This window comes from Triticum aestivum, chromosome 2D, assembly GCF_018294505.1.
Source record: "Triticum aestivum cultivar Chinese Spring chromosome 2D, IWGSC CS RefSeq v2.1, whole genome shotgun sequence".
Taxonomy (NCBI): domain Eukaryota; kingdom Viridiplantae; phylum Streptophyta; class Magnoliopsida; order Poales; family Poaceae; genus Triticum; species Triticum aestivum.
Window position 1 is genome coordinate 378,690,887 of NC_057799.1, and position 16,090 is coordinate 378,706,976.

Below are 16,090 nucleotides of genomic sequence, written 5' to 3' on the forward strand. Positions count from 1 at the left end.
CATTTTCAGTACATATTCCATCTGTCATCATACCATATTTATCCATTCAAATGCTGTTCTTGCGTATCAGACGTTCAAAAGGAAGAGGGCGATTGCTGATCATGGAGGAGCACAAGCAAAGTATTTGGAAAAGGTAGTGGCACCTGATAAATCAAATAGCCCATTAGGTGTAGTTGCAATATCACCTGACCCACAAAACACCCTAACTCTAGCAGACTCTAGCCCTACTACACTGGTCATTTCTGATGCCCCAACTCAGCAGACCCCAACTGCAGCAAACATTATGATTATGCCAGTTGACATAGCACCAGCTCTACGACGCAAAACCCCCATTCCAGCAAAGAGTACACCAAATCCAGTTGCCAAATCCCTTTTCGAACCAGAGAGAGCCCCAATTGCAGCAAATAGGACCCCTGTTTCATTTCTTCCCAGTTTAGAAGACAAAGCTTATATTGTTGTCAGGAACTTTGTGCGCATCTTTCCTTCATGGAAATATTATACCGCAGACACAGAACAATTTCCAGTCTTCCTCCGCAACTTACGCGTAAGTAATGTACTAATGTTATTCATGGTCATTACTGCATATGTTTCTGCTGACAAAAGACACAAGATTTCATTCTTTTAAATAGGCGAGGACCAAACTGGATTGTGAAGACAAGCAAGGGTTGGTTGCGCTTTTCAAGCACTCGTTGATGAAGTATCGTTCGTACCTGAGGCAAGCGCACTTCGATGGCAAGCCTCTAAACGAAATTTCTGTAAAGTCTCCGGTGCTACATTTATCCGACGGTGATTGGAATAATCTTGTTACACATTGGTCTCGGCTGCAGCGTAAGGTGCTGTCTATGATATCACGTCACAATTTGAACTACATTTCTGCATTTGCCTTAACGTCTCACTTGTACGAAAACTGATAGCAGAAGAACATTCATTCTCAAGGGACCACAGAATCTCGCAACTATACTACACACTGCATTGCTCTTGTGAGTACCTCTTGCCCTGTATGACCATACTTACTTTCATAGCTGTTTGATTATGTAGCATCACTACACATGTTAGCCTTGTTATCGTCCATTTGGTGGACATTATAAGATCCGTATGGACTCTTACATAAATTTATAATCAACCCAATGCTTTTGAAGAGGTTTAGCTCTGCAGTCCTCTTGTAAGGACTGAACGCCGTCTATCACTGTACTTACATTAACAGCTACTCCCTCCGTCCCATAATATAAGAACATTTTGTACAGTACACCAGTGTTCAAAACACTCTTGTATTATGCGAAGAGGGATTGGTTCATTGTGTAGCATTCTGCATCTTATCTCCCTCGCCCACCATTTACTAAAAATATCAGATCTATATTTAATCTTACGAAAAAATAGAATACACAGACAATGCCAGTGCAGAAGTGTAGCCCATTGCTCTTGTCAGTACATTTTGTCCTGTAACGCTTGTACTTCCACGGATTGGTAGTTGATTATGTAGCAGCAATCTGCATCTTATCTTCATTATCTTCTATCCCTTCCAGTATTATCATATCTATAATTACTCTCTACAAAATGTAGAGTACAGGCAATGCTTATGAAGAAGATTTTGTGCTGAAATTCTTGAGTTATCCTTCCCTTGACATGGAGAAGGGCATTATAAAGTCGGTGTTAACTGTTAATGTAAGTCAGTCCTTCTAAAGCCTTTATCCTCAACTGCTGTTTAATTTGCTCATACTCCCTATCGTTTACTGCTGTTTAGTTTGCTGTTTCTACCAAAATGCATGTTCGCAAGAACCGTAAGTTCTAAGTTTTACTTGTAAAACCAAATTCCTTATCCATACCATGCACATTACTCAATACTCCCTATATGTATGTTTGTTTTTGTGGATCTATAATCCAGTGTGTGGTGAAGCAGCCCATGTTTGCACCTTGTCATCTCCTGTTTTATCTTACTGATGTGGCTGATGATATGAACAACATGCCATGCACATTAACCAAAATAGATACAATGATTTTCTTTGCCCTTCATCTATGCTTGTTATGTTGACATGGTAATCCAGTAGTGTGGTGAAGCTCCCTGCATTATGAACAATGCCAAATTATGCTATTGATATTTTGAACTTACTCTTTATTTTCTAATTTGAAATTGGATGGAATTGACAGCACAGTTATCATCTTTGTTTATACACGTGCAAAACCTGTCATCTCTCTGCTTTGTTTCAGGGTGATATGCGTGATGGCATGCACAAGTCTGCTGAAGGCTGTGAGACAAACCCAACATATATTGCAGCAAATAAGGCAAAACATCTTGAAGATAGCGAGACAACCCCAAAGTCTTGTCTTGATGCAGTGTTCAAGTTACTTGAGACTAGCAGTCAGACAAGCTCACAGAATTCGTTGTCTGAATCAGTTCGACTTCTTCAGTCCCAAGTTCTAGCAGAAAGGCATTCTGCAACTCAACTTCGACTTCAAGTCCTATCTCTAAGAAAGATTGAGAAGAACACCAATGAGAACCTCATCGCTAAACAGCTACACCTGGAAGCTATGACCGACATGCTAGGCCGGTCTCACAGCCTTGCTCAGCAGCTTGCGCAGCAATTCCCGTGCAAGGCTAACCTTTCTTGAACTGTCTTGGAAGTGGTCTCGGTTCAGTATTATTTTGTTACGCTGCAATGGTGCCCAATTTTTGTAATCTGCTTCTTCGTTGCGCTTTATGATCACTGGTGGCAAACTTCGATGCCCAGTGGATGTAATATACCATAAATCCTTTATTGTATAGTGTAGGTTTATTCTTAGTTACTATGCCGTATTTTCTTTATTGTATAGAGTAGGTTTGTTCTTAATTCCTACTAGTTACTGCCATCATTCGCTATCTGTAAAAAATCAGATGTAGTCGACCGGGCCGAAACATTCGCCTCTAACGGGCCTGGTGTTTAGTGGGCCACAATTGGGCCGGCCTGCATCTTTCTTGGGCCCGAATGATTGGGGCCTTCACACTTTGAGTGAGGCCCACAACTTACACCGGCCTATATTTTAGTTGGGCCTTTTGTGGACCCAACGCTTAGTTTGGCCCAGGTAGCGTTGGGCCATTAACATGCTGAATATTGTACTGGCCTGTTACGGCCCAGATGAAACCATGGGCCTTTAGCAGGCCGAAATGCATGTTGGGCTTCAATTTTCACTAGTCGTCGACGGGCCTTCAGCAGGCTGAAATGTAGACCGGGCCTTTTTGGGCCCGGTTATATCACGGGCAGTTACCAGGCCGAAACATATCTCGGGCCTTATTTGGCCCACTGATATCATGGGCCTTTAAGAGGCCGAAAGCTTATTACACACATCAACGGGCCGAATTATGTGACATGCCTTTAACAGGCCCAAAGTCACGTTGGGCTTAACTGTTGCCACCTTTATCACGGGCCGTTAGTGGGCCCGATGTCCAGTCGGACCATATATGGCCCATGGGCAGCACGGGCCATTCCCAGGCCAAAAGTCACACAGGGCTGAAATGGGCCCATGTCTACATTGGGCCTCTAACAGGCCAAAAGTCACTGGGCTGTAATTGGGCCCAAATATTCGGCGAACAATTAACGGGCCAGATCTGGCTTCGGGCCGTAAATGGGCCCAAATATTCGACGAACAATTAACGGGCCAGATCTGGCTTCGGGCCGTAAATGGGCCTTTATTAAGCAGGCCGTTATTGGGCTGGCCCACTAGTACCTGAGTAAGTACTATGGGCCTTTGACTGGCCCGGCCTTTTTAACCTATATGGGCCTCTGTTGGGCCCAGCCACGTGTCGACGTATCATAGGCATGTTTCCTCCAATGGACGGGCGACATCTGGCCCACTGGCGAGCTGACAGGTGTTCCCTCCGGCCAATCAGAATTTTACACGTGGAAATTTCCCATTGGTCCCGGCTGTTAACGGGTTATCGGATCCAAAACCGGACCCGATAGCTTAACGGCGTTCCGTTACGGTGGATGCCATGTGTCGGTTACCCTTGAAGAAAGCACTTCTGTGACGCGTGATTTATCGTCATGGAAGTGGACACTTCCGTGATGCTAATTTTGGTAATGTCATGGAACACTTCTACGACAGCACATGTATGACTATCTTGATTCTGTCATAAATTTGTCATGGATGTACATGCATGACAGAAAACGTGACCTACTGTGACAAACACGTATCATCACGGAAGTGTATTTTTTTGTAGTGAGCGTAGCTTCTCATGAGTCTTTAAAATCTCTTGATGATCTTCCAAGGTAGTTTCATGAGCTACCAATTCCTTCATTTGGTGAGTCAAATATGTCATAGGAGTTGGTTGACACAAGTGCTAGACCGGCAGCACCTTCATCTTGAGTATATTCAGAGTCAGAGTGATAACTTCTCTCGGAGTGATGGTCGGAGTCGGATACCCATTCACCAACGTGAGCTTGATGTCTTCGTTTTGTGTAGCTCCTTGATGACTTGTCCTTCCTTTCCAAATCCTTGCTTCTAAGAGAGGTTCTTTGTTCATAACGATCATCTCTACTCCTTCTCTCTCTTGGAGGTGATTCTTCTCTTCTACTTCTCCTTTTAGGTGAGTCTTCTCTTCTTTTGTAGGGAGTCGTACACTCATTGGAGTAGTGTCCGAGTCTTCCACAATTGTAGCAATTACGCTCACGACTAGAAGATCTTTTGTCATTGTAGGACCTTGACTTGGAACTTCTTTCCTTGCTTCTACTCTTGTAGAACTTCTTGAAATTCTTCACTATTAGACTCAATTCCTCATTGAAGGCTTGTTTCTCACTTGATGATGTAGGAGCATCACATGCGGCTTTGTATGCACCACTTGACTTGTTGTGAAGCTCTTCTTTATCCTTGAGTGACATCTCATGAGCAAGAATTCTACCAATGACTTCGGTTGGCTTGAGATCTTTGTAGTTGGGCATATTTGGATCAGTGTGCACATGGGATCATATTTTCCATCCAAGGTTCTTAGGATCTTCTTCATGATGAATTTGTCGGTCATCTCTTCACTTCCTAAGCCGGCAACCTCATTTGTGACACCTTCACCATCCTTCATTTTGAACTTGTCAAGCTGACTTTAAACCACATCCAATTTGGATTCCTTGATGGAATCGGTACCTTCGTGCATATCAATCAAAGTATCCAAAATTTCCTTTGCATTCTCAAGACGGCTGATTTTGTTGAATTCTTCGGGGCACAATCTGTTGAAGAGGATATCGCAAGCTTGAGCATTGTATTGCAGCATCTTCGACTCTTCCGCGGTAGCTTCACGGTTTGGTTCTCTCCCATCGAAGAATTCACCTTGCAAGCCAATACAGACAACAGCCCAAACGGCGGGGTTATGTCCAAGAATATGCATTTTCATCTTATGCTTCCAACTAGCAAAATTAGTACCATCAAAGTAAGTACCTCTACGGTGGTAATTTCCCTCGCTAGACGCCATACTCTCCTAGGTTGTGAAACCAAGGCTATGATCACCAAAGCTATGGAAATCAAGGCAAATGGAGACCAAGCTCTGATACCACTTGTAGGATCGAAAGTATGTCTAGAGGGGGGGTGATTAGACTACTTGACCAAATAAAAATCTAGCCTTTTCCCAATTTTAAGTCTTGGCAGATTTTAGCAACTTAGCATAAGTCAAGCAATCAACCTACACATGCAAATATAGCAGCGGAATGTAAATCATTGCATATGAAGGTAAAGGAGAGGAGTTTGGAGGGAGCAAACGGAATGTAGACACGAAGATTTTTGGCATGGTTCCGATAGGTGGTGCTATCATACATCCACATTGATGGAGACTTCAACCCACGAAGGGTAACGACTGCGCGGAGGGCTCCACCCATGAAGGGTCCACGAAGAAGCAACCTTGTCTATGCCACCATGGCCATCACCCACGAAGGACTTGCCTCACTAGGGTAGATCTTCATGAAGTAGGCGATCTCCTTGCCCGTACAGACTCCTTGGTTCAACTCCACAATCTTGACGGAGGTACCCAAGTGACACCTAACCAATCTAGGAGACACCACTCTCCAAAAGGTAATAGATGGTGTGTTGATGATGAACTCCTTGCTCTTGTGCTTCAAATGGTAGTCTTCCCAACACTCAACTCTCTCTCACAGATTTGGATTTGGTGGAAAGATGATTTGAGTGGAAAGCAACTTGGGGAAGGCTAGAGATCAGGATTCTTGTGGTTGGATTGGTATATCTTGGTCTCAACACATGAGTAGGTGGTTCTCTCTCAGAAAATGAACGGTAGAAGTGTAGGCACGTTCTGATGGCTCTCTCCACGAATGAGGAAGGGTGGAGGGGTATATATAGCCTCCACACAAAATCTAACCGTTACACACAATTTATCAAACTCGGTGAGACCGAATGCTCAAACTCGGTCAGACCGATTTAGTTCAAAATGTGAATGTTAGGATTTTCGATGGGACCGACATGTCAACTCGGTGGGACCGATTTCATTAGGGTTAGGGCATAACGTAATCTCGGTGAGACCGATCACATAAACTCGGTGAGACCGATTTCTGTAATAGGCAAACAGAGAGTTGGTCAGGCAAACTCGATGGGACCGATCGCTCATTTCGGTGAGACCGAAACGTTACGAAAAGGGAAAAGAGAGTTTGCGTTGCGAACTCGGTGGGAGCGATCACTCATCTCGGTTAGACCAAAACGTTACGAAGGGAAACAGAGAGTTTCCAATCCCATCTCGGTGAGACCGAGATCCCTATCGGTGAGACCGAACTGATTAGGGTTTCTGGCTATGGCTATGTCAAATGAACTCGGTGGCACCGGATAGATCAAATCGGTGGGGCCGAGTTTGACTTTTGGTTTGGGACATATGTGGATATGAGAAAGTGGTTGAGGGATTTTGGAGCATATCACTAAGCATTTTGAGCAAGCTAGCCATTAAGCAACACCTCATCCCCTTTTAATAGTATTGGCTTTTCCTATGGACTCAATGTGATCTTGGACCACTAAAATGAAAATGTAGAGTCTTGAGCTTGAGCCAATATGTGTCCTTCGCATTTTGAGGGGTCCACATCTCTAGTCTATGCCATGCCAATCATTGAACTTTCTGAAATGATCATCTTGAAAGAGTATTAGTTCAATAAGCTATATGTTGTTAGGAATTACCAAAACCACCTAGGGATAGTTGCACTTTCACCCACCCCCGCTCCACCCACAAAGCGGTGACTGGCTAGCTAGCCAGCACGGCCAAGTCCAACAAGATTGGAGCGCACCTAGATGGGACAGTAGGCAACAGACAAAACGGCGCCGTCTGTCGCCGGGGCATCGCTGCCACGGCCCGAACCCGTCAGTGATCCATCGGCCGCCCAAGCTGACCTCCACATCCCGCCAGCCCCGCTGCGCCACCGAATGGGGAAGCCTCACCAAGGGGCCGTCGCCTCGGATCCATGGGTCGCGCCCGAGCAGCCGGAGAAGGGCGCCGCCGCCGCCTTCCTTGGAGCCATCCGGACTTTGCCGGAGGGCGCCTCATGTAGTGGCGAGGGGAGGAAGGTGTGGCAGGAGGAGGTGACAGAGGAGGAGTGATTCAGTGACGGTGTAGGGTGGCGGCTGCGCTCCTCGTTTTGGAATGAGAGAATAATAAGTTTGCCCTCTTCCTCCCTCTTTACATCCTCCATGTTTCAGCCTCTCACCTCTTGCATTCTCTCAAGCTCTCTCATATTTCATGTCTGCGTTGTTGGCCGCTCGCCCAGCTCCTCTCCCTCCGCTTCTTTCCCTTTGTGAGTTGTAGTGCAACTGCGGTACATGCTCTAGCCAGGCCCTTGGTGTTGGTGCCGCTTTTGTTTTTGCGTCCACATGTGACGGCAATTGTCACCTGGGAACATCGGTAGTGCCCGGTATAGTTGATAGTGGCGTGGAGCGCACACGACGTGCATCTGCATGCCATTGTAGGGCGGGAAGGTAGGGGCACAACGATAGAAGGGATATTGAGTTAAAGGGCACATACTGCGATGCCAGTGCTAGCTAGGCAACACCGTGCACGTATAACAAGGGCACAAGAGGAAAGTCGGGGTGGAACCGCACATCCACCGAAGCTCGTAGATGGAAGATAACACAAGTTGGTAGGTGGGTAGACTCAACGACACCATCAAGGGGCTGCGGTAGATCAGTTGGTTTATTTGTTGTGCACATTTGGCGATTTTATTTCTTTAATTAGCTTCTTGTGTTTTTGCGAATATTTCGAATTAGCTTGATAAATGGGATAAATTGACACGTACATAGACGAATAAATGAGATAACTTGGAGCGACTTAGCGGGAGTGGAGAGGAGGCGGAGAGTTTTTCTATATATAAAGAATGGCGTGATATGTGGATATAACAATAAGGTAAAACCTTTTTTTTGCTAACAAGCCTCATTTTTTTTGTTCCTTATCAAAGATCGGTATGTCGTTTATAAGCGACTGCATGAGAAAACTAGGGGGTTCATTGACCCACATACAAATATGTGAGTAAACTAAAAAAACATCTAGCTATCTCATATGCTGCATCATTTGCTTAGCTAGGGCATAACTCATAGGAAACATCGTCAAAGACACTTGCATGCAATATGCAGTAATGAAAAATTGCTGAGAAAACCCCCTGAGTTATGAGTCGAGCTCACCTGCTTATTATCAGACTAAAGAATAACTTTGAGAAGAAATTCCACAAAAGGAAATGAGAAGAAGAAAAAGAAAGAAATCGTGGTCGAATCGGGCCTCGGTCCCATCTATCTACGCAAATACAAAGCCACAAACTGGGCAATTGGATTCGTGGCAGCACAAAACCAAGGGCGTAGCGGCTACCGTCCATTCTTCACAGACGCTGCTATTGGGTCCCACATGTCATCCTCGGATGGCCATCTCCCTTCTCCACTTATAAAATGTTGGCACGCTCTCGCCCCTCGTCTCCCTCTTTCCTCTCCATCGTCTTCTTCCCAGCCTCACCTACTGCTACTCTTTCTCTCTCCACCCAAAACTGAATCCCCAAAGCGCCAGCGACAGAATCACGCGACGGCGCGAATCTTCGTCCCGTAAACCCTAGCGCGGTCTACCCTCCTCAGCCCGGAGCCGTCTCCGTCGCCTCGTCCACCGGATTCCCCGACGAGGTAACCCGCTCGATCCCCCAACGGAACCCTAGGAAATTTGGTTGTTGTCTCATCGAGATTGATCGAATTGGCGGGCTATTCAGGGTTTTGGGAGGGTGGTGCGCCGCCCCTGCCGTCCGGGGATAGCCTGCGCGTCTCGATCTCGGGGGAGCTAGGGTTTTGTGATCTGAGGCCTCGAGGTCAGCGGCGTCGCCCTGGTTCTGATGAGAATTGGCAGTCTAATGCTCAGATTGGCCGCCGGCGACGACGAGAGGAGCAGCTTCGTTGGCAGCGGCGGCGGAGGCCTCAGGTTCACCGCTCCCAAGGTCCGTACACGGGACAAGGGCGCCCCTATATCCCTCTAATTCCAGAGGGTTGCTGGTGTTGAGACGTGGAGCCTTCGCTGAAGAAACTGGGGAATGACGAGGATCTTCGTGCAGCGTGGGCCCGGTGGCTCCTCGTCCAACTCGGCTCGCTCAGGCTCACAGGCACTGCAGCAGCAACAGCAGCAGCAGCAGAACCAGCCAGCAGCTGCTGCCCGGGAGGAGGAGCTTACGGTGCAGCCGCAGCCACTGGAGCTCTTGGCTTCAGGTGATACAACTGAGCATCTACTTGAGGGTGGCGAAAGTAGTAGCAATGATCCTTCAAGGCTGGTTGAAACTGTGTCTGAGAGCTCAAGTCATGTGGAAGAGGGATCTGAGAGAGAGAAACCTCCCAAGGATGACTCCAATGTGACCGATCCCCCTTTCTTGATGGAGCTGTCAGGACTCCAGCTTCCGGATCAGTTTGAGCAGGCGAATCCTGTGCAGTCAGGCACTGTGCCATCGCAGATAACTGGAGCAGCATCACACCCACCGCCTCCTCCGGCTCCACCACCAAAACCATCATCATCTGGTAATAATGGGTTGAGGAGAATGGGATCTGGAAGCTCAAATGGTGTGCGGATTGGATCTTCAAGAAGGCCAGCTGCTTGGCCACCAGTGGCAGCTTGGACATCTGCTTCGGGTTCTCGCCCTTCTTCCCCTAGGTCACTTGCTGATTGTGAAGGGTACAATAGTGCAGATGAGCAAGGTGCCTGTTACACCTCTAGCTATGATGATTCGGTATGATCTCTTGTCTGGTTCTGTTATGCGTGGACTTTAATTTTGGATCTTAAGCATATAGTTAGTATAGTTAGTTTATGTACTACATCAACATTGATCATATGAAGATAATGGCGTAGATGTTTTGGATTCCTTGCAACTGAATGGTGCACTTTTGTGGGGCTGGGTTTAGTTAGGAGTATGAATAATAGATGATTCCTTTAATTGCTTATTATGATTAGTAAGTAGATATGCCTAAATAATCCTGGTCTATGAAATCTCAATGTCTCTTGCTTATATTTGCTAGTGGCTACTTTTCTACGCACATTGAATGGTGCACTTTCATGGAGCTGTTTTTAGTTAGGAGTATGATTAATTGCTTTAATTGCTTATTATGACTAGTAAGTAGATATGCCTATATAATCCTGGTCAATGTCTCTTGCTTAAATTTGTTAGTGGCTGTTTTGCTACGTACACTGAATGGTGCACTTGTGCGGAGCTGTTTTTAGTTAAGAGTATAATAATAGATGATTGCTTTGATTGCTTATTCTGATTAGTATGTAGATATGCCTTTCTAATCCTGGTCCATAAAATGTCATTGTCTCTTGATTATATTTGCTAGCGTCTGATTTCTACGTACAGGGTGAGTAAGTATAATTTTGTACTGGTCCTGATGTATTTTATTTCCCTCAGGAAAGGGAGCATATGTTCGAACATGACCTAAGGCGAGTGAAAGGGTTTGAAATAAGAAAGATGGCAGCAGATGGGAATTGCCTGTTCAGAGCAGTTGCTGATCAAGTTTATGGTGATCCAGAAACTTATGATATGGCTAGGCAGATGTGTGTTGACTATATGGTAGGTTGCATATTTTCATCTGAGTAGTAATTTTTCCAGAGTTGAGTTTGTGTTTTCAAGACAATCATTTATTGCCAGTGAGTAGAGTAATAGCACTTATCCCTACCCTTTTATTTCATTAACTCAATTCACAAGCTTTGGCTATTCATTATTTTAGCATATTATTTCCTTGTCTCCTTGTTCATCCCACTTTGCTAGGTTTACAATAATCTAGATGTATTTTTTTCTTGAACACGTGCTAAAATGTGTGTTGTTTGTATAAGGAGAACACCAAGAAGGCATGAAAGTTACAAGGGTAAACCGGCAAAATCTAGAAGAACAAAAAGTTCTAAGCTTACCAAAAACGTAGATGCTACCTAGACGTAAATGATATTTGCTGGATAGTATGTAGTTTAACTTAACCTAGTTCCAGTCTTCTAGTTGATGACTGGTATAGGTTGCTGCCTGGCTGATTGGTGATAGTGAGCCGTCTATTAAGCAAGATAGCTTCAGAGGCAGCACCCTGTAACTCAGGCAGCACCTTGTTAAAAACACTTGCAGCCATTCCCGTCAAAACTTGTTGCTACTTTACTCTTTTTGAAAGAATATCATCAAATACTGATATTATGTGCCATAATAACGCAAAATTCTGCCAATTTCAATGTGAATCAACTGTGCGATTGAATATCAATGTATGGCATATTGCTGATTTGACAATTTTCTTTTCTGCCTGCAGGAATGTATCTGATTATATATTATTTTAGATTGTTTGCAGTTTTTTCATCATTTACCCACTCACCTTTATTTAGCAATGTGCCCTGTGGTTTACAGCAGAATTTTTTAGTTACGCTGCTGCCCATGTGGCCACCACTTCCACAGTTAGCTTTCCTAGCAAAATGCTCTACAGTATGGTATTATTTGGTAATTCAGTGTAAGCAGGTGAAAGCATGCGCAAACTACGTGGCTTCTTTGTGCTTGGGACATAGCATAATACATGGAATAAAACTGTTATTACTTCCTAAGAAGCACCGATACGGCCAGAACTGCCAATTTGCCGTCCTGATACGGGGTGACACGGGGATACGCCCGGATACGGCTGGATACGCGTATCCCGCAGTATCCCATCTTTTCCGAATTAAAAAAAAAAGTAAAAAAATCGGGATACGGCCTAGATATGGCGTGGACACGGTGGGGACTCGGCAGCCAGCCTCCAGTGACCATGCTGCTGCCCAGTTCTCCTCCCGATAGCAACCATGGTCGACCAGGTAACCTTGATGGCTGCTAGCAAGGAAGGAGATCTTGGTAGAGGAAGATGGTAAGGTGTCCGCCAACAAGGAAGAAGCTCCGGCAGGAAGAAAGATGGGGAGTGTGGTGGCCAGCGAGGAAGAAGATTTGGGCAGGGAGAAGATGGGTGATGGAAGCTGCCGGTTTGGCGGCGCTGTCGTTTCTTCACTGGCGGCTGGAGCAGCTGGAACGCTACTAGTCTAGGGTTTTCTGGAATTGGGCCTTACATGGGCTCTAAGTCGACGGAGAGCTACATGGGCTCTAAGTTGACTGCTCTCAGTCTTTCATGAATAGAAAGGAGACAATATATATCCAGTACTAAAAAATTCTCATTAAATCTTTATTCATATTTATTTTTCTAAATACTTTCATATTTATTTTTCTAAAATACTTATATACCCCGCCGTATCCCCGAATGGCTGTTTTTGGAAAATGCCGTATCTCGTATCCCCGTATGCGTATCCCCGTGTTTCCGTCCCCGTATCCGTGCTTCTTAGATTACTTCATCTGGTTTAACGTACTTGTCATTTTATTAGCTTCATGCATGTAAAACAAGCGGGTTTAGTACTTTTTTAACTTTTGAGTTATCGGCATAGTTAACCCCATGGACTTTATACCCATTTATGTAGGTCATTAATAAGGGCATTTTATAAAAATGTTCACCCAGAAGCCCAAAATTACATCTATTTGCAAACTGATGCAAACTTCCAAATTTCTTACCTATTTTGGACTGGCGTAGTTAATACTCAGTAGCAAGGCAATTGAAGTGCTCATTGTGTTTTTGTTTTTTCACTCCAGGAAAGGGAGCGGGATCATTTTTCTCAGTTCATGACGGAAGGCTTTACACCATATTGTAAAAGGAAAAGAAAAGACAAGGTAGGGTTTTACATGCCTGGTATGCTTGCTTAAAATAGGTAGGCATATCATTACTCACATATTTGTTTGTCCCTCATTTGTACAAGATGACTTGAAAGATTAGAATGCCTTTTCCAATTGATTTAATTATTTTATCGACTCCTGTTTGATTTTATACGTCATTCATGTTCCCCCGCACAAGCATTTTCCACCTGTCTAGATCTTGTACTCCTGCAGAGACTTATTTAAAATGTGCTATTTATTCTGTATTTGGTAGTATATGTGCTTTCATATGGGAGGCAATGAGGCATGCACTTCTCCCTACTTCTTGACCTGTTCTACTGCACACACGAGTTTTTTTTAGTACAGCAGTACTGCTTCAATGTATATAGGGTATTTTTGGTTTACAACCTATACGAGGCATACCAATTTTTTGGCTTGCCCATAAGATTTGGCTGTTGCTTGGACGGACCCTTCCCTGGACCCTGCGAAGCGGGAGCTACGTGCACCGGGCTTCCCTTTTTGGACGGATGCCAAAATTTTTGCCAACGCATGGGCGCACCGATGGCGTGCAAAACTCCCGCCCAAAAGTTGGCAGCCCAGCTCACCTACTCTACGTATGTGGGGCCTCCTTCTGTACCATAATATTAGAGCAATTAGTGTGACAGATTAACGGGATGAGTACACGCTGACGGAAGCAAGCGCGTCACGTTTCATCTAGCGACCGTTTGAATAGCGCATGTTTAGTTCCGTTCATGCAGCTGCGCAACTAATCCTACTTAGCCATGTCTAATAGCAGCTCATACTAGTCTCAGTTTCCATTTCTGTTGGCTCATCATAAAAATTGAATTGGTATCGGACTAAGCAATAATTAATAGAAGTTGTCAAAGTATTTGCGAACTTAGGTGGCTCCAAAAAATTGGCAGGTGCAATTGCTATAATCCAAATAACAGTGATTTACCAAATTTTCTGTCCTGCCAAAATTTTGGCTGGGGCTCAAACCAAACACACCCATAGTCAGCAGCTGCCTTCAAATAATACAAAAAAGGAGTCATGTGATACAAGGAAAAAGTTAGCACTTTAGCTTCTTTATAATTGCAATGGATTTTATGTTAATTGGTTACCTGATTTTCTAGGTATATGGCAATAACATTGAGATCCAGGCATTTGCTGAGATGTACAATCGTCCAATTCACATATATTCATACAGTACAGGTAAAATTTGGTCTATCATTTTAACCCTGCTTCTTTGTAACCTCAGCTCTCCCACTCTCAGTCTCATACCGGTTTGCTCTTGTTGCAGAGCCTATTAACATTTTTCAGGGAAGTTATAACACAGATGTTCCTCCGGTTAGGTTAAGTTACCATCACGGTAACCATTATAATTCAGTTGTTGATCCTCGTCGGCTGACAGTTGGGGCAGGCCTTGGATTTAGCTCCCTTAGAGGGGTAAGCCTTCGGAAACTTCCTTGTCGGGCATGATTCTTGGTGGTTATTATTTCCTTATTAACCATTTTTTAATGGATGGTTTTGTGAACTGTTTGTGTTAAATAAACTTCCACTTCCTTGTGTGTATAGACCAACAGTGTTGACAGAGACCAAGTGAAGGCTGCAATAAAAGCTCAGCAAGATCAGCAGATTGAGAACGTGAGTTGTCTATTTCTTTCTGTGTTCTTACTTTCCATCAAAGCATGTTTGTAAGTAAACAGGTCAAATCATCAAATAGCATGGGCTTGATGCTTGTGTTGGTGCAATTTTAGGCACTTTTGGCTGAAGGGCGACTCTACTCTGATCTGGAGTTAACTGAGAAGGAAATAGAGCGGATGGTGATGGAGGCCTCTCGGGCAGAGTATCTGAACCAGCAGCAAGTTAACTTCAGAGAGTCATCAAGGTCAGGGGCAGAGCCATCTTCCTCCGCCGCAAGTAAGCATACTTCTCTCGTCGTCTGAGGAAATTTAGTGTTCAATTGATTGGTTGTTTGCCTGAAACTGGGATGCTTTCGTCTCTGTAGTTAGTGGATCGTCTGGTTCGGCGGCAGCTGCGGATAGAGGCACTGAGAATTGTTTCGTACTCCCAGACACCGTGCTGACTCGCAGCATGCAGTTGCTCCTAGCAATGGGCTTTAGCTACATGCAAGTGATGGAAGCCTACAGTATATTCGGTGAGGACATGGACTCGATGATCTGCTACCTGGTGGAGATGGGAGGCACCGGAGCCTCCCCAGGCGGCAGCAACCGCCGGAAAGGGAAGGCTGCTGAGTGATGTGTGCACCTTTTCTAGAGGCGACTGAGGATCGAAGTTATCAGGCGTAACTTTCAGGAGTACAAAATAACGATAGCCTCTGTGAGTTAAGAAGACGTCGATGTTGTGCTGCCTCGCTGGGGAATATATAACAAATAATGAATAAAAGGTACTCTCAAGAGACTTCCTATGCAATCTGGTGTTTGAATGGTGTCTATTGTAGTACGTACTTTTGATCTCTTGTAGTACGTACTTTGGATCTGTTTTAGTGGTACGCCGTGCGCACCATTGTGGTGCTCCCTTGTGATTACGCCTGCCTAGTTCTGTTAAGCTGTGCAACATGTCTCTCAGTGCACTTGCAAGAACGAGCCATGCCTTAGACATCAACGTTTGACAGAATGAGGCGTGCTTTGGGCAACTAGATTTCACATGATTATGAGATTGTAGGATAAGAGAACACATTAGGACGGACTCTGTGGTAGAGCAATGACATGGATTCGAACAAACCAGGGCCAGATCGAAGGTTACGCAAGCGCAAAACTCAGATGTATGACTTCTAAGGCCAACTCTACCGCGCGACCCTATCTTGTCCGGCCCCGTCCGTTTGGGGTAAAACGTACAACCGGACGGCCTAGCACGCGGGAGCAAACGGACTTTTGTCCGTTTTGTGTCCGCTTTTGACCCATCCGCGGTCCAAGTTTGCGCCGCTTCTGGGG

At 44.9% G+C, this 16,090-nt stretch overlaps 1 protein-coding gene across 1 annotated transcript; it reads left to right on the forward strand.

The window, feature by feature from the left end:
• The first annotated feature begins 8,867 nt into the window (after window positions 1–8,867).
• Window positions 8,868–15,569, forward strand: LOC123053248 (OVARIAN TUMOR DOMAIN-containing deubiquitinating enzyme 6). Its single transcript, XM_044476701.1, has 9 exons — window positions 8,868–9,099; window positions 9,183–10,181; window positions 10,854–11,015; window positions 13,077–13,154; window positions 14,270–14,348; window positions 14,437–14,582; window positions 14,712–14,780; window positions 14,894–15,056; window positions 15,145–15,569. Exons 2-9 carry the CDS (start codon window positions 9,498–9,500, stop codon window positions 15,393–15,395), a joined length of 1,632 nt encoding a protein of 543 aa, XP_044332636.1. The 5' UTR covers window positions 8,868–9,099; window positions 9,183–9,497; the 3' UTR covers window positions 15,396–15,569.
• The last annotated feature ends 521 nt before the right edge of the window (window positions 15,570–16,090 follow it).

Excerpts from the sequence above, each read along its gene's own strand:
- LOC123053248 (XM_044476701.1), top strand. The coding sequence starts at position 9,498 with ATGACGAGGATCTTCGTGCAGCGTGGGCCCGGTGGCTCCTCGTCCAAC. Across the intron at positions 14,349-14,436 it reads CATATATTCATACAGTACAG|AGCCTATTAACATTTTTCAG; the intron begins GTAAAATTTGGT and ends CTCTTGTTGCAG. Across the intron at positions 14,583-14,711 it reads GATTTAGCTCCCTTAGAGGG|ACCAACAGTGTTGACAGAGA; the intron begins GTAAGCCTTCGG and ends TTGTGTGTATAG.